The sequence below is a fragment of the Colobus angolensis genome, unplaced genomic scaffold, assembly GCF_000951035.1.
Source record: "Colobus angolensis palliatus isolate OR3802 unplaced genomic scaffold, Cang.pa_1.0 Scaffold33, whole genome shotgun sequence".
NCBI classification, from domain to species: Eukaryota; Metazoa; Chordata; class Mammalia; order Primates; family Cercopithecidae; genus Colobus; species Colobus angolensis.
The window spans coordinates 7,587,995-7,612,337 of record NW_012116599.1 but is presented as its reverse complement, the minus strand read 5'-3'; the positions used below and the strand labels follow the sequence as shown (position 1 = coordinate 7,612,337).

The following is a 24,343-nucleotide window of genomic DNA, read 5'->3' as shown; positions in this document are numbered from 1 at the left end:
GTTTTTGAAACAACAACAAAGGATTCAGAATATTACGTAAACTTAATTGATAACACAGCAGCAGATTTTGAGAGGACTAACTCCAATTTTGAAAGTTCTCCTGTGGGTAAAATGCTATTGAATAGCAAGCGCTGCATGCTCCAGAGAAGTCTTTGGTGAACACAGAGTTCATCAATGTGGCAACATTCGTTGTTGTCTTATTTTAAGAAATTGCAACAGCTACTGTAAGGTAACCTTCAGTGTCCACCACCTTGATCAATTAGTAGCCATCAACCTGGAGGAGAACAGCAAATTCTTTTGTTCACCAGCAAAAGAATTACAACTCACTGAAGGCTCAAATAATTGCTAGCATTTTTTTAGCTACAAAGTATTTTTAATTAAGCTACATACTTTTTTGGTTATAATGCTATTTCACACTTAATAGACTATAGTATAATATAGATATAACTTTTATACGCATTGGGAAACCAAAAGTTTTGTGAGTCCCTTTATTGTGACATTTGCTCTGTTGTGGGGGTCTGCAACTGAATCCACAATATCTCTGAGATGTGCCTATGTAAATCAGTGGAGAACAGGTTTTGTTTTCATTAAAAGCTAAGAGCCAAGATCATCCTTAGATTTGCAATAGACATCAGCAAGTTTAGCAGAAAGTACTCAGAAGGATGATCAAGATTTGAATTGAGAAAGAGAATATACACCCAAACTTGGAAAGGGCTGCTACAAATTAATGAAGAAGTCAGTACCTTTCCTGGTAATATGTTTTTTAATATTTATAGCACATTTCTTTCATTCCAAATATTCTGTCAAGCTTATATAAAAATTGCATTTAAAAGACAGTTTAGTAACTGTATATGCCACATGTCAAACACTGTGGGGTTCTCATTGCTTACCTTCTCTTCAAAAGAGTAGTTCACCAATGTTTTCTTCTTCTTTGTATCCAGAACAAAAGCACCCAATAAAAAGTCATTTAATATTGAATGGTTTTATGCCATTATTAATTTTATTTTATTATTAAATAATACTGCAAGCTAATTCTTTAAAATCTTGTTAATCACAGATTACAGAACAGAGAAAGTGAAGGTCCATGTGTTAAATGCCCACGCAATGTATGTTCTGTACAAAAAAGGCAAAAAGAACAAGGACAGTTACATCTGAGAAGTAGCAAGGCTGTCCTGATAAATCACCACTCTTCACAGTCAATCAACCTTCACTGAGAGTACCATGGATAATTGAAGTCTATTGGTAATTCCTCAAACTCATGTCATGTAATCGTGTCATCTTTTTCCTCATCAAATCTTTTTATCAGAACTGACATATTGCTAAATTAACTGGTGGAAGAAATAAAACAAGGGGCCACAAGATAATGCATTAGTTGGATAATCAGCCTACGAAAACATTGCAAATTGACTGAATTTCTTTCATATGTTTCATAATAAATCTCTAAGGGTTTCAGGAATCCTACCCAGACACAATTGCTTGTGTTCCTCAAATTTCCTCTGTAGTATTAGAGAAATATGATCCCTGGAAGCTGCAGCTCTGAAAAAGCCATAGCATCAGGAATGAGACTTTGGTGTGCTTATTCGAAGGAGGAACTCTTCAATATATGTTTCTGGTACTGAGAGATGGCCTTTCCCCAGAGCTAAGATGACCATACCATACAGTGACAATTTTCATACATTGTCCTCGTATTTTGTTAATAGACCCCCGTTTGCTCTCATAAGTGCTTTGATATGCAAGATAACTTATATGGTCATCCCATCTCTGGCTTCGGAATTATCTTTTCTCTCCCTCTCTCTTTTTTAAGAGCTAGGCAAGTTAGATAAATTCACACTGAGGTTTTAGTGATTGCTTAATGGAGTGGTGACAAATAAATTATGTTTGCTACTACTATTACCCTCTCCCTTAACTGGCATTGATAATTGAGCCTGTTGAACCTGGACGCGACCTCAGAATTCTACTTACTACAAAGCTCTAAACAAACACTTTCAATCCATCCAAGTTGGAAAGTGAGCTAACCTCTATGTCACCTTAATTAATGTGCACTGAGACACAGGGCCGTTTTAACGTATGCAACATGATTTCCCACAATAATGCATTTAAAATGATATAATTACAAACTACTACAAGAAAAAATGGAAAAGAGCTACTGGGTAGGAAGCCCTAAAGTTCTCCCCCTAGAATCCCTTGAATTGTACTTAACAGAAGCATTGCCTGATGCCCCCATCTCATACAACCACTCCTTCTTTGTTGTTGTTGTTGTTGTTGTTGTTGTTGTTGTTGTTGTTGTTGAGGTATATCAACACCAGGCTGGTGTGCCGTGGCGTGATCTCAGCTCACTGCAACCTCCGCTTCCTGGGTTCAAGCGTTTCTCCTGCCTCAGCCTCCCAAGTAACTGGGATTACAGATGTACGCCATGACACCCAGCTAATTCTTTTTGTATTTTTAGTAGAGATGTGGTTTCACCATGTTGGCTAGGCTGGTCTCGAACTCCTGACCTCAAACAGGCCTCCCGCCTCAGCCTCCCAAAGTGCTGGGACTACAGGCATGAGCCACCGTGCTCAGCCCAACCACTCCTCCTTGTAAGACAAATACAACCACCATTGCTAAACCGAATCTTAGGGATTTTACACTAAACAAGCTAAATGATTATAAGTGTCATTCTTTTATATTTGTTTAAAACTAGGTGAAAATTCTTCCTAGTCTCTTTATAATAAATAAAAAACTGTTATCTCCAGGGCAGCAGTGGGATGTTGTGCATCAAACCTGGACTTGGAATTGAGAGACCTGAATTAGATCCCGGGTTTCTCTTCTTACTGTATGTGCTTAGGCCGGTGATGTAACCTGTCTGACTCAGATTCTCTAAGGTTAGTGTGATACTTACATACAAAAAGATTTGTGTACCCCCTTGGCACATAGTTGATGCTCAATGAATATTAGTTCATTCTAAATAAATAATCTTTTAGATAAGGGAAATCTTTATTTAAATGAAATTTTAAAACAGATGTAAATGTAGCATGCAACATGCCTCCATTATACTGAGTATCTGTTGGATTTTCCTTTCCTCTGAAAGCATTATATTCAATGTCATATTTCCACAACAGCTGGCATTTTCAATCTATGCTTTACTTAGACTGAAGGTTTGCTATTTGGGATATAGTGGAACCAAGTCTCTGAATAGGATTACTTGTGAGGAAAAACCTGTCGGAGAAAAATCAACACCTGGAATATCCTTCTCTTTTCATGGCATGTTAATTAAATCCGCCTTAAACTTGGACTTATCAAAGGCGGCAGACTGGAAACACTTCAGGTTCCCAGAGGCAGAGTTTGATCTTAATATGACATCTGAACAGCTTTTTGAAGTTTCAAGAGCATTCTTGACCATGCCCCCCCCCCGCCCTTTTAAACTGACTTAAATTTGCTGTCGACAGTGGCAAAGATATATCCGAAGAATGACAGAATGGGTGTCCCTGGATGTTTCATTTTATTCTGCAAAATACATTTTCATCTAAGCACATATATTTTTGATAAGATGTAATTAACGAAAGCAATTTAATTAATGTGTTCAGGCACAGGCATACAAATCGGAAGGCTTTTTCACGGTCTGAGCCATATCTCTGGAGACATTTTTATTAGTCAGAATTTTATTGCTCTTGGACAAGAGCCCCAGTAATACTTCTGAGAAGCTACGAAGTACTTTCACTGTGTTTCAAAGCTAGATATTCACATGATGGAAAATAAATATAACATTCTGTATTTGTAGAAGCTGTTTCTCTGAAATAAGCAAGGACCTTACGAATAAGTAAATAAAGTTAAAGAAAAATCAGCATTATTGAGCTTATTCACATCCCTACAGAAGGAAGACACAAGAATTTCCCCCTGGAGTATAAACCACTCTAAAGTCTCAAACACTCTCTTCTGATCTAGCAGCCTGTCAGTGGTCTTCAGGCTGGTTTCTGACGCCAGAGAATGGCCTAGCCAATTTTTGCAAAACAGTTACGTGTCCTGTTTTATCACTATCCTGCAAGAGTAATCAGAAGCATTGAAGAAACAGGGATATTTTTAAGACAAGAAATAGAGAATTATCCTACTAAAAGCGGCATTTAAAGAAAGCTAATGTGATCGTTTTCAAGAGAATTCCTCAAAACAAAGATAGCTTGCAATCTGGGCTGCCAGGAAGGGAATACTGGGTGGGGACGGGGATAGCGGAGGGGAGGGGAGGTGAAACCAGTGTATGGGGTAGTGGATGGAGAGAAAAGGAAACCTGGGTGAGATCCATTTGGCAGTCAAGATCAGAAGGACTCTTTGACCATAAGGGCTGAACAAGAGAATGACTACTTAGGCTAAGATATTTTTGAGTGGTGGTACATCCAAGACCACTGGGAAGGGGGCACTGGGAGACAGAGAGGAGAAGCCATGAGTTTTGATTCAGCCCAGTTGCATCGAAAGAGCCAGCCGCAACATTTCCTCTGGAGGCAATTTCATTCACCATCTAAGGAAACTTCTGTATGCCCCGAGCCACATCAACATCAGGGTTGTACTGAGGACAGAATGCAAGTAATAAAAGCTTCGATTAAGGGCTTCTTTTCTCTTCCTTCAGCAAAAGCAGGTCAAGAACGGCTTCTCTCGCCTTAAAGGCAACCAGGTCCACACAGAAACCGAGAGGTGGGGCTGCCTGTGTTGCATGGAGAGCTCATCCTCTGGAAAGTATCAATGTGGTGACCCTAGGTGGGAAAATTTTAAGCCATCAGTTATGGCTTGTTTTGCAGTTTGAATACAATTCAGTTTCTTATTCTGAAGTCAGTCTGTTTGAGGACTTCTCTTCCGGACTCTGAACTCTGCCCACTTCTCGTTGCCTCCAGCAATTTTTTCTATACAGTGGTGACAGTCCAACTTGCCAGCCTTGTTCTGTTCTCTACAGCTCAGTTCCTTGAGCATCCTTTTCACTGTGTGTGAAGAGCCCCTGGAAGGAACCTGCATGCTTTTACTTTTTTCCTTAAAAAAAAAAAAAAAAGAAGATCAAAAAGGAGGGAGGACTCTGAAAACTTAAAATAGCTTAGAACACTTTGTGGAGTTGAGGCTAATGCTGTACTGCTGGAACTAGGCAAGTGATCTGTTTTTCTGAATTCCTGTGGTCATTACCCCAAACCTTCTGTATTTTATGTATTAAATATCTCTCCAGAAATACAGCGGGTTTACATTGAATATGTCTAATCTGGCATTAAAAATTCTCCTTTCTATCTTTGGGTACTTAAAAAAAGACTAGCCAGCCTGCTCCCTATCACTGGCCTCAAGGCCTCCCCTGTTTTCTTTCAGTCCCTCCTGTAAGAAAAGTTCCCAGCACAGTAGCCTGGGGTCCACACTACATTCCCCACGTGTCCTCATAGCATCCATCTTTCTCATATCATGCCAGACTCACCCTTCTGATTAAAGTGCCAGTTTTCAGTCCTGCCAGCGTCAAAGTGGGAAGGAATAACATGGCTCAGATAAATTGGAACACGTCTCTACAACGGACCTTGTGGCTCATGATCCTTTCCAGTGAGCCCTCTCCTTTCCACCCTTACATTCACTAGGCACATCTCTGCCTCTTGAGAAGGGAACTCACTCTGACAGACTCATATCAGGGCTCATACTCTCCAGGATGGAAAGCATCCAAGAAACATTTGTATCCCTTCACAGATTATGGGCCCATCTGCATGCAGTTGTTTCCTGTAGCTTTTTCCCAAGAAGAGAAGAGTCAGAGAGAAGAGAACTATCCCTTTTTTACTTTATTTTATCATTTTATTTTGTCTTGCTTTGTCACCCAGCCTGGAGTGCAGTAGTGTGATCATGGCTTACTGTGGCCTCGAACTCCTGGGCTCAAGTGATCCTCCCACCTCAGCCTCCTGAGTAGCTCAGACCATAGGTGCAAGGCACCATGCCTGGCTCGTTTTTTGTTTTTATTATTTTGTAGAGACAGGGTTTCACAGTATTGCCCAGGTTGGTCTTGAACTCCTGGCCTTAAGTCATCCTCCTGCTCAGCCTCTCAAAGTGTTGAGATTACAGACAGGAGTCACTGCAGCCAGCCATGTCACTTATATTTTAATTGCCACAGTCCAAAGGCATGCACCAATACTCAAGAGATATGTGGCCATCAAATTCATTGTCCCTTTGTCTAGTGGCAAATTCTGCACTACCTATACTTTGCATACCAACACAAAATAATCCAAAGTCCATGGAAGGCTTTCATGCACTTCATATATTTTCCTACATGTGTGTTTCTTCCTATATCTTCCTTCTCTTAGCATTAAAATCACATTCCCTTCACTGATAGTATAAATATTATAGCATTATGCTGACTCTAAATAACAATTAATCAGCTGTCCTCTATTTATGTGTCTAACTTGATTCTGCTTAAACCATTGCTGATCATTCATAAATTATACTATATTTGCATTTCCTGAGTGTATCTGTTTTTGTAACTCTTGCATTTTATACTTGAGACTCTAACTCAGTTACTGCATTCATGTGGATAAAGCTCTGATCAACTTTCAAAGCCTTCTTCAGCCAGCTGACATCTGTGTGATATGACAGAGGTAGTGTGGCTTGATACTTCTTTTTCAGTCCTCATCAGTTCCCAAGCTCTAACTCCTCCTCTGTACTCTTATTCTTTTGACAACATGAAGATACAGTGTAGCACCCAGAATACCAGTAACTGAGTGGCACAAGAAAAATGGAGAGATATCTGAAACTGTACAGAAGCCATGCAGGTCATTTCTTGCCATCTTAGGATGCATCCTGGCCCAGGATAACATACAAAGTCTCTAAGTTACATATATGGGGACATAAATTTCAAAGAAAGGGGGGCTTTTGTTCATAAAGCATCTCCCTTTTGTGCTGAAATTACATCCTTATGTGATATTTGTCAGGGATAAATGCTCCATAAAATAGTGTAATCCATATTTATTTATCAGAAACAACCTTAGACCAGGTATGTATTGCAAAAAAGCATGTCATAGATAAGGACTCTCCTACTAGAAAAATACAGTTAGTTTATCCGAAGGTCATTCATTTGTATGTTTATCATGAGATGACAATTTTACCTTTTCTCTACTCTGGTAGTCTTCCCTCCTACCTGCCTTTACAGTAAAGGGAGAGAATGAATGGTAGGCTCACTAATAACCGTTTCCTTTCCAACCCTTCCAACAAATCATACCTTTGATCTGGTAAATTCTCCTTGATAACAGAGAATCATTTTGTTCCAAGAGCTAAAAGAACACCATTATTTTACGATACTTTAAAAATAACCAGTTACAAAATTTCTAAATTTTATTAGGTGTCAATGGTAGAATGCATGAATACTTTACATCCAACCAAACAGAATTACAGAATATGTTGTATGAATAATAAAACAATGATATTCATACTTTGGAAACCATTTCTCCTTTTTGTCAAAGGAGGCTAATGCACAAGGACTCAGGCAGTCATCCTATAAAATCATCGTTAAGAGAAAAACGTTATCCTAATATTTAATTAAACCTTCTGAGAAATGGAGACTAACTCACTGAGTTTCTGATGCCAATTTCTTTCTTCCATGCAATAATTTTATTTCAATTTTCTTTTATTGTTTCTTCTTAGTAGTTCAGTGTGCTTTAAATAGGCATTACACAGTTGCCCGGTGAAATAATGGGAAAGTATTTCTATTCCAGAGTGGAAAACGAAAGACTATAGAATTCTCAGAAGATTTGCTATGGCATAAGCTAGATCAGCATAAAGTTAAATGTATAAAATTAAATGAACCTCCTGACTTCTAGTCCAGCATGAGAGAGACAGAGAGAGAGAGAGAGAAGTAGAGAGAGTGTGTGTGTGTGTGTACTACGCTTTTTAACTATTATAAAATATTTAAGTCAGCAATTAAACATTAATTAAGCCAGTGACTAAACTTTGCAAAATTATACTAAAAAAGTTTTGTAGACTTTTACAGTGCTTCAAACATTAGAGAGCATCTGGCCCAGCTCAGCAATGAATTTCTTTTCATTGAAGGATAAAAGATTCTTTCCCACTACTGGGAACCTAAATTTCCCATCACTTCCTCCACCACTCATTCTGCACCAGACATTTACTATCCTTCAGACACACCATGGATACTCCTTCTATGAACCTTTGCTGTCCCTGGTAATCTCTGCCTGGGAGGCTGCTCTGCCCTCAGATGGGAGTGTGGCTGGCTTCTCACTTCATTCAGATCTCTACTCTATGTCATCCTTAGAAAGGCCTGCCAAGACATACTTTCCAAATAGCATCCCTTATTTCCTTAGCCCTTTGTCTGGCTTTATTTACTTTCATAGTAGTTTTCATTATCTGACATATATGGTTATTTATAATTTATGTGATTATGATGTGTCCTCCTACAACAGAATGAAAAGGAAAACGGTTTTTTGTTGTTGTTGTCATTCTTGCTTTGTTCACCAATGCTCCAATTAAACAGTGGCTAGTACAAAGAGCAGGTGCTCAACAAGTAGTTGATTGAAAGACGAATGAAAACTTAATATGGATGGCATTATCCTTGTTTCATAATAGCATTCCAAAGCTAACATTAAATATAGAGTCTAATTAATACTTTTGAATATGATATGAGCCAATATGGAATCCAGGCTTAATTTTTATTTTAAAAGTATCTTGAAAAGAAAAAAGATATCTTAAAATGGAAAGGAAAACAAACCACAAAGAAATACCACTATGCACCTGTTAGAATTACTAAAATATATTTAAAAGCAAAAATGGACAACACTGAGTACTGACAAGGATACGGGACAAGTTGGACTCTCATACCTTGCTGGTGGAAACGGAAAATGGTAAACCCACTTTAAAGGACATTTTTTCAGTTTCTTATAAAGTTACCATATGACTTAGTAATTTCATTCTTGGGTACTTACCCGAGAAGAGCAAAACCTTAAATTTAAACATAAACCTGTAGGCAAATGTTTATAGCAACTTTATTTATATTTGCCCCAAACTGAAACAACCCAAATTTCTTTCAGCTAGTGAATGGCTTTAAAAATAACTCTGTGTATCTCCATAGAATGGAATGCTGCTCAGCAACAAAAGAAAGCAAACACTACTCATGCACACGATAATATAGATGAATCTCAAACTCATTATGCTAAGAGAAAGAAACAGGTCATAAAAGGCTACATATTATATGACTCCATCTGCATAACATTTTAGAAAAGGCAACATTTTAGGGATACAAATCAAATGAATAAATTAGAATGAAGCTGTAATATTGTCTAGGGATATAAATCAGATCAAAAAATTGGAATAAAGCCAAACTATTGTCTATTTATCTCTTAATATGTCACAATTTTTTCCCTTCATATGTCACAATTTTTTACTTACTCATGTCCTCTTTTCAATGCACCAATAAAATTTTGCAATTTTCTTTATTCACCTTCTACAGAAAAAAAAAAAAGGAAAGGAAAGAAATCATATCAGTTGTTGCCAGGGGCTGGGACTTAGGATACATTTAATTACAAGGAGAAGGAGGGATTTGAGGAAGGTGATGAAACTCTTTTATATCTTGATTCGGTTGCTGGTTATACAACCATGTGCATTTTTCAAAACTTATAGAACTTTACACATAAAAAGTGAATTCTATAGGAAGGCAATATCTCTATCAAGAAAATGTTACCAGGAGTAAAGATGTCATTATTTTGCCAAGTAAATAGATCAAAGTGTCTTAGTACTTGCCTTCATTCCAGTCATCTCTTCTCTATCTTTACCATTCACCATTCAAATCCAATGAACCACTCACATCGCAGTCTTCTTGTGTAAGAAAATGTAACTGAGTGCCTTAGAGTCTCGAACTGCAACAGGAGCCTGGAGAGTCTCCTCTGAGTGATGCTCATGCCTCTTCCAATGGACTTCTCTGGCTCCCTTCATTTTACTGCTCCTCTTGCTTTTTCTCTCCACATCTCCAGTACACATTTATTAATACTTTGTGTCTCATTTGAAAGTTAGCATCACACTGTCCAAAGTTATCATCAAGTATAAAGTCTAACAAATGCATTTAAGAGATGTTGATAAGAGATTTTGCTGACAAACAGCAAGCAGCTGTTCTGTACCAATGGTATGTAGGGAGAAAAGTGTTGGACACAAATTGAATACGTATATATTTATATAATACTCATGTATACTGGGAAGCATGCACCTTCCAATATTCTGAGGAAGAAATTTTGTTTGTATTACAAAAACTTCACAAGAACAGAGAAATGTTTATATAGGGGCAGGCTCAGTTTCAGTTATATCTTGAGGGTTGGGGAAGAATATTGATGAAAACTTCAGGGGGCAGGTGGAATGATGTGAAAAAAAATGTGTGCATCATAAAGGCTGTGTGGTAGAGCTGTTTATTAAACTTGTGGATTATAGCAGAGTATTTATGGAGGGAGATAATCTGAGACAAAGCCTAAGAAACTCTAAGTTGGGCAAAATGCAGTATCTTAAACATTGGAGTTTAGTCACTGTTTATCAAAAGATTAACAGGAGAGAGCTGAATTAGAATCTATTCTTTCTTGAATGCTAATTGTTTGGCAAAAAGCCCATAAAAATTTGGGCTCACCCACAGCAAATATGTCCTTCTGTCTTGTTTTGCAAAACCCAGCTTAGTTTCTGACAGGATTAGAAGGTCCTCAGTTGTATTTATTGGATCAGTTAGTCAATTGCGGTCAAAGTCTTATGAGAGAATTATATAACATTAGTAATAATATTAATAATAACAATAGCTACTCTTCGTGAGCACTTGAAGTAATCAGATAGCATGTGCATTCATTATTTCTAATGTCTGCAAAAGATTCCTCATTGTGAGTAGAAATACCACCCTCATTTTGTAGGTGGGAAAACTGAGACTCAGAAGTTAAGTGACTTGCCTTAGGTTGAACAGGTCATTAATGGAAAAACTGGAATTTGAAACCAGATTTGTCTTCAAAGCTTACATTTTTATTCTTTATTTTGGTTTTAGTGAGCTAGATGGATTTCAGAGATAAGGAAGATAGAGAGATGAGAGAATTACAATATGAATACATAGGACCTTTCTGTGTGTCCAGCCTTCCCTAACTTCCTATCTCAAGTATCATCTCTGTTTTGGTTTGTTAGAGCTGCCCTCACAAAATATGCTAAACTGTGTAATTTGCAAACAACAGGAATTTATTGCTCACAGTTCTAGAGGCTGGAAAGTCCAAGATCAAGGTGAGAGCAAATTCAGTGTTTGATGAAGACTCATTCTCCATAGATGGTGCCTTTTTGCCATGCCCTCACATTAGAGAAGGGCAAAAAGCTTTCAAGCCTTTTTTTATAAGGGCACTAATTTCGTGCATGAGGGCAGAGCCCTTTTAACCTAATTACCTCCCAAAGGCCTTACCTCTTAACGTCAACACATTGGGGATTTGATTTAAACCTGTGAGTTGATGGGGTGGGGTGGGGAGAGAGGAGGACACATTCATTCAGACCGTAACAATCCCCATCCCTTTTATTCCCTATCACGGCACTATGTTTATTTCTTCATGATAGCCACCACAGTGTATAATTAAGTGTGTACTTCAATGCTCCTTTATTTTCTGTTTGGCTCCCAAGCCAGATTTTAAGTTCCATAAATATGGAGACCAGTTACGTATTACTCACTGTTATATTACCTGGAGAGTAATCCATGGTGTGCACTAAAAAATTGCTATTTCTGGCCCAGGCAACATAGCGAGATCCGTCTCTACAAAAAGAAAGAAAAGAAAACAAAGAAAGAAAAAAGACAAGAAAAGAAAAAGAAAGAGCTGGCCATGGTGTCACTTGCCTGTAATCCTAGCTACTAGGAAGGCTGAGGCAGGAGGATCCCTTGAGCCCAGGAGTTTGAGGTTGTTGTGAGCTATGATTGTGCCACTACACTCCAATCCAGGCAACAGAGCGAGACCCTATCTCTTAAAAGAAGAGAATAGAAAGCAGTGCCTCCATGTGCTTCAATGTGCATTTATGTATTTAAGATAAAATAAAACCTTTGTGATGTATATTTATAAAAAAAAAATTGCTATTTTTAAGTAATTGAAAGAACTTAAGTAACTGCTAATTGTTAAGTAATTTGCTCTCCAAATTAAACTTTGGAGAGCAGACTATAAGACAGGAAATAGATAAAGAGATGTTCCAGATAGCACCAAATTTTCAAGCAAGGGTAACTGGGAGAATTCTCCTGACATCAACTGCAAATAGGGAAGTCAGGAAGTCAGGTTTCTCTTAGGCACTGGAAGAGGGGAAGGAGGGAGTTTGTGTGTAGACATGAATAGTCCAAGGTGACAGCAAGAAATCCAAAAGTAATAATTAACAGGAGTGCAAAAAGTCAAGCTCTACAGAAAGGTTAAACCTGGAGCTATGGATCAGCGAGTCATCCCTCCAGGTTGTAATTAATTCCCTAAGACTCCATGAATGCTAAGGAGATAAGGAAAATGATTGATGGGAGTAGAAAGACCAACACACTGACAACCAAACTATAAGGAATACTTATATTTACCACACCTGGGGAGGAAAAACCAGCTGAAAAGAGACACATGTCTTCTCCACCTGCCCTAATACATCCAGACAACACAGATCCACCTTTCAATGCTCTGGTCAAGGGCAAAGCCCTTTGCCATCCCTTCCCCCAGGGAGAACTGACCAGTCCATCCTTGGTGATAGCTGACCTGGATTGTCATTGATCAAAGCACCAGAATTTCTTTATCACAGTCAGAGTGTTTGTTCTTCCTCTAGTAGAGTTATCCCTCTTAATATTCTCAGTGTCGACATCAAAAGAACTCAATGAGCATTGGTTGACTGATATTGACTGAAGGAGAATAGAGAAGCAGGAGGAGAAAAATGACAATGGCACATCACGAATAAGTAAAAGAAGAGGAATTGTTAAATGTTGTGAAGAGGCCGAGAAAATGTTCAATGAAACAGATATTGTCTAAATTTTCCTGCATTTCTGATACTAATAGCAACCATATATCAATTGCATACTCTGTCGAGGCTAGCCCTTTACAAGCATTTTCTCATTTGATCCTTAGAATAAACTTCTGAAATGTCTTTAATTATCTTCATGTAGTAGATGTAAACACTAAGTCCCACAGAAGTTAAACGACTTGCCCAAGCTCATTCAACAAGATGAAATGGGATTTAATATCAGTTCTGCCCCCAAACCTCTGTGACTAACCACCAGTCACTGTCTTCTCCAATTTAAATTACTTAAAAAATATTAAGACATTGCTCAGTGATGTTTGGGACTGTGTCCAGGTTACTAAGAGTCTATTTCTCCCTCTCTGTCTAATCAATACTAAATTTCTTCAACTTGGTTCTCTATATAAAAAGAAATGTAACTGTAATGTAGAGCAAAAGGATCTTCCTAACCTTATTTACTGCACTCATGAAATTTTAAAAGAAAATGTGCCATTATTATTTCAAATTCATGAACACACAAAACATTCATTATTAGCTCTTCATCTAAAATAAGTAAGTCCGTAACTAAAAACAGCAGATAAATAAAGGAGCCGTTGAGGGCCTGGTGAGTTTTTCTCCTTTCCTTCTCAGAAAGCAACTTTCTCAGCAGGGAGACTATATTCATAAAGCTTCAAAATCACTGAATTCTCAAGTACATATTCTTCCTTCAAGCGTTCTTCTTTTCCTTATGATTTGTCCAAGCCATGAAACTAAAAGCTTTTCACAGGCTAAAATTGTTTAACATATGATGCTAAGTGGTTTACTGAAGTCCGCATTTTTATTTTTTATTTTATTTTTATTTTTTTTTTGAGAGGGAGTCTCGCTCTGTTGCCCAGGCTGGAGTACAGTGGCGCGATCTCGGCTCACTGCAAGCTCCGCCTCCCGGGTTTACGCCATTCTCCTGCCTCAGCCTCCTGAGTAGCTGGGACTACAGGCGCCCGCCACCTCGCCCGGCTAGTTTTTTTCTATTTTTTTAGTAGAGACGGGGTTTCACCGTGTTAGCCAGGATGGTCTCGATCTCCTGACCTCGTGATCCGCCCATCTCGGCCTCCCAAAGTGCTGGGATTACAGGCTTGAGCCACCGCGCCCGGCCTAAGTCCGTATTTTTATTCTCTGTTGCTTATTTGGCTCTCAATGTATACTATTTAAGAAAGGGAGGAGGAGCAAAAGGGGAAGGGAGGAGGAGAATGACATGATGGTTGGTATAGAAGTGGCCTTTAGATCATTTGCTTTGATTGTTTACCAAAGGCAAAGGGAGGCCAGGAGCTAGTGGACCTAACTACACAGTTAACAAGGAGTCAGGACTGGAATTCAAACCTCCTGAACACACCTGAGCTCAGAGAGAGAAAGCGAGATATGGGTAAATGTATAGACTGGGATAGGGTAGAACCTGAAAATGAGAAACTATATAATTTCAATGGAACACTGCCTTAGTGGAGACTCTAATGTCTGGGAACCTGACTGAAATTCTAGTTCTGCAAAAACTAGATAAATTCTTGATCCCTCTAAGCCTGGGCAAAGGAAATAGTAACTATTATGATAGCTAATGCTTATCGGGCACTTAGGATGCACCAGACACTGTTTTAAGAACCTTATCTATGTTAGCCTTGAGAATTTACCTCACAAGCCTAGAGATTTAATCAGTTAATAGTGTGGTTTAGGGCATTAGCCCAGACAGTTCTCAATAAATGTACAATTATTTGGTCAATAATTAAAAATATAAATATTTAATAATGAATCATCTGCTAATGAAATTTATGGAAAAATGTTTAATTATTGATATAATCAGATGAACTAATTTTTAATGATGATAACATTAAAATTTTAAAGTTACATTTATGTGGCGAATGAATATTCTCACCAAACAAAGAAGCTCTCCTCCAAACATTTCTTCTTAAGCACGGCAAGATTTAGGTTTTATTTTAAATTCCAGTTCCTTATTTTGCTATTTCTGTTTCTTCTAAAGCAAAGATGTGCTTTAGGAAAGATCCACAGTATCCCAGGGAAATGGAAGAGTCAAATAAGAAATCTTCCTAAAATTTTTCATTGAATGAGCAGATCCCTAAAGCACTTGACATTTTCCTCACTTCTAGGATAGGACAGAGCAAGGTCTTCGTATATTTTTAGTTATTTATTTTTAAAATAGGTTATAAAGAATTAATACCTTTGAAATATCTACCGAGGACTTGGCAGATTAATCTGTCTGTGCACATTCCTCTGTTAGAGAAGTTAAATGCAGGTGAAATCCCACAGGTAGCCAGCTCTTCTCCCAACTAGCCTCATCTTCAGACAGCCCCTTTCATAGCTCTGGAGTCTTCACAGTGCGAGGTTTCAGACTGATGACTTTTGGCAAGTCCCCCTCTGCCTGTCTGTGTTTCACCGGGAAAATGTACCCATCCAGCCCACCAATTTTCTGAAACCACCAAGTGAATTGTGTTTGAACTCTGTCCGCTTCCTAAGGCCGATACTGATAAGTGACAGTTGCTTTACTCTGTTGACATACTTTGTTGTAACCATGGTATTATGTGTCCTAAATATATCAGAATGTAGACAAGGTGCAGGATATAATTCTGAGTAGTGAGCTCTAGAATGACTGAGAAGTGATTCTTAGTCAGAATATTTGTTAAACTGCATTGTAAGGCATTATGAACTAGTATGCTCATTTGATGCCTGTGTTTTACACTTGATCTTAGCCAAAAGGCCGAGAAGCGATGATGCCTGTATTTTAAATCTTTAATATTCTTATGCACAGAGTTAACGAGTGCTTTATAGTTGGGTGTTCCAAGATCTAGGGATCACAGAAAGGCAAGGAGCAGAAGCATGATAACATTGGTTGGCTTAAAGATAACTCAGTTAGGTGTAAAAGCATGCTTTCCTTTGAGACATTAAAATACTGATAATACTTGCCAAGTAGATTAACTACATTATGTAATTTACATCACAAAAAGTTTCCTGTCTTTCAAGAAAATTGTCACCTCAGAATTTCATTCATAGAAAACTAACTTTAAAATGGAAGTCCATAAGAAAATGTAGTTTTATTTACAAAAAAAATAGGTGCAGATAAGTTTTTGGAAACCTACCCCAAATCATACCCATTTGTATGGGTATATAAGACAGCCCTGTTCAGTAATTTCACATCCAAAGTCAGGCTCTGAACAACTTGGGGCAGAAATTCAAATCTCTCTGAGACTCAAGGTCTTGATTTTCAACCTGAAAATTTCTGTAAAGATTCGTATCCTTCAAATAATTCCTACCTTATAGCATTGCAAAAAAGATTAAGTGAAAAAGTAAAAATATATATATGTGAAAATTTTAGCACAACTTCAACATATTCTAAGCATACAAAAATAGTAGCTGTAACTATTAATACTACAAAATGCATAACTAAAATTACACCTTAGACCAGAATACTTGCTAAAGAAAATCTGCCATCACACATCTGAAATATTTTCAGTCCTCTCATTTCAGACAGAAGGCATCCAAAGTTCTATAATCCTTTTCAGCCACCTTCAAATAGTAACAGTAAAAACCAAGTTCTGAGAGAATAACTTACCATTTCCATGGCACAGTGTTTCACATATATCATCTCCCTGAATACCCTCAGTGATCCCACCAGTTGAGTAGTATCCATATTCACAGTTATGGAAACTGAAACTCAGGGTTTAAGTCATCTCTTTGAGGTCATCCTTCTACTAATGACCAAGTTAGTATTGCAACCCAGTTAGACCACTAATGTCGCTGCTCTTAAACTCTATTCCATGCTGGAAATAAAAGGGAAAGGCATTTGAATGGTATAAAGGGAATGTGGAGTTACAGCCTTTTTCTGCTTTAAATAAAGTTCATCTGGATCAATGGTTCTCAATGTTTTTTAAACTCAGAATTCTTTTGCACTCTAAGAAAAATATTAGGGACCTCAAGAAACTCTTGTTTATATAGATTATACTTATTGCTAATTTTCATGTTACAAATTAAAGCTAAGAAAAATTTTTATTCGTTTTATTTTCTAATAATAAAACAGAATTTAAACTAAATAAGAATTTATTATTTGACAAAATAATTTTAAAATAATAATAAACACACTATCTCCTATAGCATACTTTTATGAAGAATATTTGTTTTCCAAAACCAAACAAAACCCTTTAGCGAGAAGAGTGATTTCAACTCACGTGTTTGCAAATCTCCTTAATGTCTGACTTGATGCAAGACGGTCGAGCTGTCCCAGCTGCCTCTGCATGCAGTCTGTTGTGCTATATCACACATCTCGCAGCCTCTGGAAAACTCCACGGAATATACACGAGACAACAAGAGCAAAAGGAACAAATAACATCTTAGTATTATTATCGACGTAGTCTGACTGCTGCACTCTCTGAAAGATTTCAGAGACCCTGAGAGGTCCCAGCCCGCACTTTAAGAACCAGTTTAGGTAAAATATTTAAGAGAACTGACGAAGCTCCCCAGCCAATGTCGGTCTGCAGTAATAATCCAAGTTTATCATTTAACTACTTGCTCATCCACAAAGGGTCTCTTTGTACTGTTCTGGGAAAGAATGATGAAAATTTATTAATGAAAACTCATCATTAATATAATAAATGATATTATTTAAATATGTAATTATATTTTATATTATTATAAATTATAACAACATTTATCGTTAATACATTTTCATTATTTTAGATGAATAATATTACTCATGTAAAATGTGTCAGAATTAGATTTACTTAACTGTATTCAGGGACCAAAAGTAATGTATTTCTATCTTCACAGAAAAAGAGAAGACAATCTTTTGATGTACGAATGAAATGTAATTGAAGTACCAACCTATTTTAGTGTCATTAACCAAACTGATTAAATCTGTTACATTGCTTAAGTGAAAGTAGTAGTCAAGTATTACCAGACATATCCCCTAATAAAATAGAGGGTAGAGGGTACCGGAAAAGCATTGGGAATCTTTAAAAAGATAAAGAAAATGTTATACAATATTTGGCTTTTTTTTTTTTTTTTCTGAGACAGAGTTTCACTCTTGTTGCCCAAGCTGGAGTGCAATGGTGCAATCTCAGTTCACTGCAACCTCCGCTTACCGGGTTCAAGTGATTCTCCTGCCTCAGTCTCTCCAGTAGCTGGGATTACAGGGGCACGCCACCACACCTGGCTAACTTTTTGTATGGTTAGTAGAAACGAGGTCTCACCATGTTAGCCAGGCTGGTCTCAAACTTCTGACCTCAGGTGATCCACCCGCCTTGGCCTCCCAAAGTGCTGGGATTACAGGTGTGAGCCACCACGCCCAGCCAATAATTGGATAATTTAAAGACATTAGCAGTTATTTATAATATTTCATCTTCAAAATATCACAGCTCCAAAATATGCTTGTTCTTCCTTGCTTTAAGAATCCAAGCCCAGAATTAAGATATCTGTAAGTCATAGTTGGTTTTGTTAATTCATGTGTTCCAATTATTTTTGCCATACCATCCTATTTCAAAATAGCAAATGGTATTTAATGCAATTTGTTTCTTAGTTATCTCTAACAACTTTTAAACTTAACATAGTACCTTAGGCGTTCTAGAAAAATTGTCCACTAGTCAAAGCGATGTTAGCAGAACTAAATAAGTGAAGAATCAATATTACATCAAAGGAAAAAACCCCACATTTTGTTAATTGAAAATATTTATGGAGTGTGAAAGAACATTAGCACTAAATGAAATTTGACCCCCATCGCCCATAGAGCCATACCCCCAAAAACAATCATTTGATTGCAAATTATGCAAAAGCTACACAATTGACATTTCCAGGTGTTGAATTTGATGAGAGAACATCCGTGTTAACATTAATGTATTTCTCTCCAGCTAATTCTAGGTTGGATATTTTATCCATTTTAGAGGTGCTATCATCCTGCAAGATTTTTTTTCTATCACCCAGAAGCTCTGAGGAAAAGAAAACACCTACAGGTTTTTTTATAAGAAAAAAAAAAAAAAGAGCTTAGATAGAAAGCATTGCCGAATAAGCACTGAGTTTTTCTGGGTTCCCCCAGGTTCTTCGCAGCAACAGCCTACTGGAGTCAACAGACTACTGGTTGCAGAATCAGAGGATGCCCTGCCAAATTGGTTTTATAGAAGACAAGTCTGAAAACTGTGCTTCTGTAAGTATACAGAATTCTTGGGATGTTGTGTGATAAAGCAGGGAAATGGGCACAGGTACCCATGTTTAGGACCAAAAGGTTCATAATTCATTAAATACCAAGTAGAGAAAATATTCTTTTGAAAATACATAACTGTTTTATATGGACTGTTAACAAAATAGCATGCAGAGCTAATGTTTCTACCCCCATTTTGCTCATTTTAACAGGTAAAGTTATCTAATAGAAAAAATGTTTATATATTCAAAAATGACTAAGAAAAAGATTCAGAAATAGAATTGTATGATGAGAAGTAAAAAGCCATTCAACAACTCTCTTGTTTTCTTTTCAGTATATTTTACATCACCTGCTAGTAGATACTTCCTAATATGAAAAGTGTCTACAAATGTTCCATCATTCTTATATGTTACAGTCATTATTTGAAAAGCTTGATAAAAACTTTTCAACCTAAAAAGTAAACAGGCATACATTTTAATATATTGAAGCTGAGCCTTACATACAAACCTTTCTTTTCCAAGGGAAAAGATATTCTTCCAGATAAACAATATACTTCTTTTAGCTTGGAATGTGATTAGACACTATTGTAGAATATGTTCCTTCCTATAAGTTAGAGAAAGCTATATGTTTCATTTTGATTGAGATCACCTAGCTCTAATGGGGTCATGATTACAGAGATGGGGGGGGGAGTGTTTCCAAAGAGGAGAAAAATGTAATTCGCATGACTAAATTGAGAGCATCAGCTCTGAGCTATTCCTGGAGGTAAGTTGCATGCCAGCATTTCTGTTAAAAGAAACAAAAAAGGAAGCTGAATATGGGATAGGGAGGCTTTTTATATATAATGAGCAGAGCTAAAGAACCAGAACTGGCAGACAGAGGATGTTAAACATTTCACACTGCACAAGAAATGCAGAATCCATTCAATAGATTTAAGTCAATCCCTTTGTTTAGGCAAAGGTTTATGATTCTGCTACTTTTAGCGCTTTTGATACCTTGTGCAGAAAATTAGTTGCTAGCTAGGATTCTTTGAGGAAAACACACAGAATTAAGTGGCAAAATTTTAAGTGATATCTTCTTTGCAAATTCAGTTCTGAGATGAGTTGGAAAATTCAGGCATTTGTGGATACAGATCTCTAGTTACACAGCTATAAATTGTAAAATGGAGAGGAAGGAAGAGCTATCAGCAGACACTCTTTGGTCAAAGTTGTCATTTGAACAGCTCCTAATAAAAAGTCTCTCAGGAAAACTCCCTAAAGTTGAGGCACTAAAACTTGTGTAGTGAAAGGCAAAGAGTATATGTTGGGAGTCTGGATTTCAGAGCTACAATTAGAATGCTAACTTTAAATTTTTAGTCCCTTTATAGTGTCAGATGGTATCAGCGTGGTTAGGCTGATTCATCCCGCCTGTATGATTCACCCTATTCCTTCCAAAATGGGAAAAACCTATACACAAGGAAGAGGTGTATTGGAAGATTCATTTGCTCCCAATAGTTTGTAATAATTGAAATTTCCACAAAAATGAAAACTTGAATTTAAAAAGTTGAACTCATAAAAGTAGAGAGTAGAATGGTGGTTGCCAGGGGCTGAGATAATGGATTCAGGGAAGGTTGAGAAGATATTACTCAAAGGATACAAAATTTCATTTAGATGGAAGGGATAAGTTTAAGAAGTCTATGGCAGAACATGGTGACTATAGCTAGTAGCAATACGTTATATTTTTGGCAAATGCCAAAAGAATGGATTTTAAGTGTTCTCAACCAAAAAAATGATAACTATGTGAGTTAATGCATATGTTCATTAGTTCAATTTAGCCATTCCAGAATGTATATACTGTATATTTCAAAATAGCTTGTTGTATACAATAAGGATATTCAATTTTATTTGTCAATTTAAAACTTAAAACATTTTTTAAATGTATCCAGGACTCTAAACCTAAAGGAAATCTCAGGGTCACTATGAAAAACTAACCCTAATCTTTCACAAGTGTCCTATAGTTACTTTTCTTAATTTCCAAATCCCTTGTCTTTCTGGCCTGGCACGTATTTCTAGGATGGGTAGAAGAAACTTGTATGTCCAGAGTTGCACATTCCTGAAGGGAAATTATTACCTACAGAAGAAATAGAAGTAAACCATAGAGGTGATGGACTACGACAAGGAATCCATGAGCAAAATAGCTACCCAGAAGCAGTGACCAAAATCATCAAGGAATAAGGACTTAATTCCTTTTCAAAACCAATTCTCCATATCAGCATGCAAATGAAAGTATAATTTAAAGAGGGAAAATAGATTACATTTTAATATAATATTCTCATTAAAGTTTAATTTTAAGAATAGTTTTATAAAATCATCCCAAACTTAAATGTCTTTACATATAATCACAAGAGAATCTGAGGAACTTGTAGCAATTCTGTTAGTATTGCTTTGTAACCTGTAACCTGTTCATAACTCTGGGGGGACCCAACTCCAAGTTATTCTTGCTTCTTTAACTTATTTCATCCTGACCAAAATTAGTAGCCAACATTTTCATATCCAGTTGTGATTGGTCTGGTATTCACTGTAATGAACTTCTAGTGTTTAGATGTGTGGTTTCTTTGATCTCAGTATGTCAGTGGTACCAAAGTTTCCTGAATTCAAGATGTCCACATAATATTTTTATTGAGGGACAATCTCAGACTTGAAAAATATTCGGGGTGTTGTGTGCATATTTCAGTACCCCTGTTTGTTCTCAAGCATCAAATTATGAGTTATAGTCATTTCTTCAGTGGGAAACTGCACTCATTTCACAGTTAATGTAAGAAGTCTTAGTGAAGAGCAGTTTGGAGCAGCTAGAAATACGATAGGCATGTGGAACAGGAACCACTATCCAGGAAGTCTGGCTCAGAAGCCCCCTGAAGACATCTTCAATAGTTTTTCAAAAGGTATCTGTATTAGTCTGTTTACATGCTGCTGATAAAGAAATACCCAAGACTTGGTAATTTATAAAGAAAAAGAGGTTTAATGAACTCACAGTTCCACGTGGCTGGGGAGGCCTCACAATCATGGTGGAAGGCAAAAGGCACAATTTATATGGCGGCAGGCAAGAGAAAATGAGAGCCAAGCAAAAGGGGAAATCCCTTATAAATACATCAGCTCTCGTGAGATGTATCCACCACCACAGGAAGAGTATGGGGGAAACCACCGCCATGATTCAATTATCTCCCACTGGGTCCCTCCCACAACATACGGGAATTATGGGAGCTGCAATTCAAGATGAGATTTGGGTGGGGACAGAGACAAACCATATCAGTATCAAATATAAAAACTGTGCTTATGTGTTTCTAATTAAAGTCTCCTAACAAACAATATAATTTTATTTCTTTTTCTAATTTCCTATTCTGAAAAAATATTCTCGTATACTAACGTTCACGGCATTTTTTAAACCTCATTATTTAAAAGAAAGGAAATGAGGAGTAGGATAGTGGAATTGGAAGCCAATCTCCAAAACCCAAGAGCTGAGACATCATCTTGATAGAGGTCCTTCACATAAGTGGTAGGAATTGGACTTGTCAGTACCCGACCTTTTTTTTTCTTTAATTAAAAGTTAGATTAGGCCAGGCATTGTGGCTCACGCCAATAATCACAGCACTTTGGGAGGCTGAAGCAGGAGAATTTCTTAAGGCCAGAAGTTCAAGAGCAGCCTAGATGACATAGTGAGATCCCATCTCTACAAAAAATTGAAAAATAAGCTGAGCATGGTGGTGCATGTCTGTAGTCCCAGCTCCTCAAGAGGCTGATGCAGAAGGATTACTTGAGCTCAGGAGTTTAAGGTTGAAATTAGCTATGATCCCACAACTGCAATCCAGTTGGGGTAACAGAGTGTGACTCTGTTTCAAAAAAAAAAAAAAAAAAAGCTAAATTAGTTCTCCAAAAACCTTCTACTGCTTTTTTTCATTTACTAGAATTTAATTTTTGACTTTTCAGAAAACATCTTTTGATTTAATACTTCATTAACATTACCTTGACCATTCACATTATTTCTATTCAGAGTTACTGTCAGGATCTTTTCGTATTGATTATTTGAAGACTACCAGCTATCATCCTCCAAACAAATTATACCTTTATTTCTAGCATGCACTTTAATTGATGAATGACAGTATTTAAAAATGTGTTGTATTTGCCTTAAACTTGTAAATAAGCACATAAAGCCCTCAAGCAGCCTTCAGCATTCCTCACATGATATTGCAAAACTGAAATGTTTTATAGCTGCTCTGTGAGTCTTCTATGCTAATGCAATCCAGTGAGAACAATGACAAAATGATATCTCAGACAATTCGTATTTTATATGATTTTTTCAAATATACCTGAGCCCTATTTGACAAACACCACAGTTGATAAGTTGTTCTATGGAAGAATCTAGACTCACATGATCAAAAAACATATTAATATTATAATATATTATAATTATAATAATTATATATTACATCCTAATTATAATGATGTAATATATATTTTATTAGAATAATTATATATAATATAATAATTATACATACCATATAACATAATAATTATAGAACTTTGAAAGGACATTTTAAATTATCTAGTGCAGGTAGTTACCAAGTTTTCAAGGAGCCTGTAGTGTTTTCTTCTTTAACAATCAAGTTTCAAAATTATTACTTCTTTAATTTTAGACTTACTGAAAAATTGCAAGAAGAGTGCAAAGGATCCCCAGACTCCTTAATTTTTTTTTTTTTTTAAGACAGAGTCTTGTTCTGTCACCCAGGCTGGAGTACAGTGGTGCGATTTTGGCTCACAGCAACCTCGGCCTCCCAGGTTCAAACAATTCTCCTGCCTCAGACTCCCGAGCAGCTGGGACTACAGGCGCAGTCCACCACACCCAGCTAATTTTTTGTATTTTTAGTAGAGAAGGGGTTTCACTATGTTGGCCAGGCTGGTCTCGAACTCGTGAGCCACCCACTTGGCCTCCCAAAGTGCTAGGATTGCAGGCGTGAGCCACTGCGCCTGGACAGACTCCTCAAATTTTAACACTTTTCCACATTTGCTTTATCATTTTCTCTTCATATATATGCATCTGTGTAAATGTATATATATAAATTTTTTTATGGAAAATCTTGAGAATGAATTGCAGACACGATGTCCCTTTATTTCTTTTTTTTTTTTTAATACTTTAAGTTCTAGGGTACATGTGCACAACGTGCAGGTTTGTTACATATGTATACATGTGCCATGTTGGTGTGCT

The 24,343-nt window shown here is 37.0% G+C and overlaps 1 protein-coding gene across 3 annotated transcripts in view; it reads left to right on the top strand.

Annotated features, from left to right (window-relative positions):
- The window catches only part of SPHKAP (SPHK1 interactor, AKAP domain containing), a 210,443-nt gene that overhangs the window by 60,144 nt on the left and 125,956 nt on the right, over positions 1 to 24,343 (top strand). For all 3 annotated transcript variants that reach the window (XM_011951952.1, XM_011951953.1, XM_011951955.1), the window contains exon 3: positions 19,007 to 19,114. In XM_011951952.1, the coding sequence (XP_011807342.1) occupies positions 19,007 to 19,114 (108 nt within the window). The remainder of the gene's footprint in view (positions 1 to 19,006; positions 19,115 to 24,343) is intronic.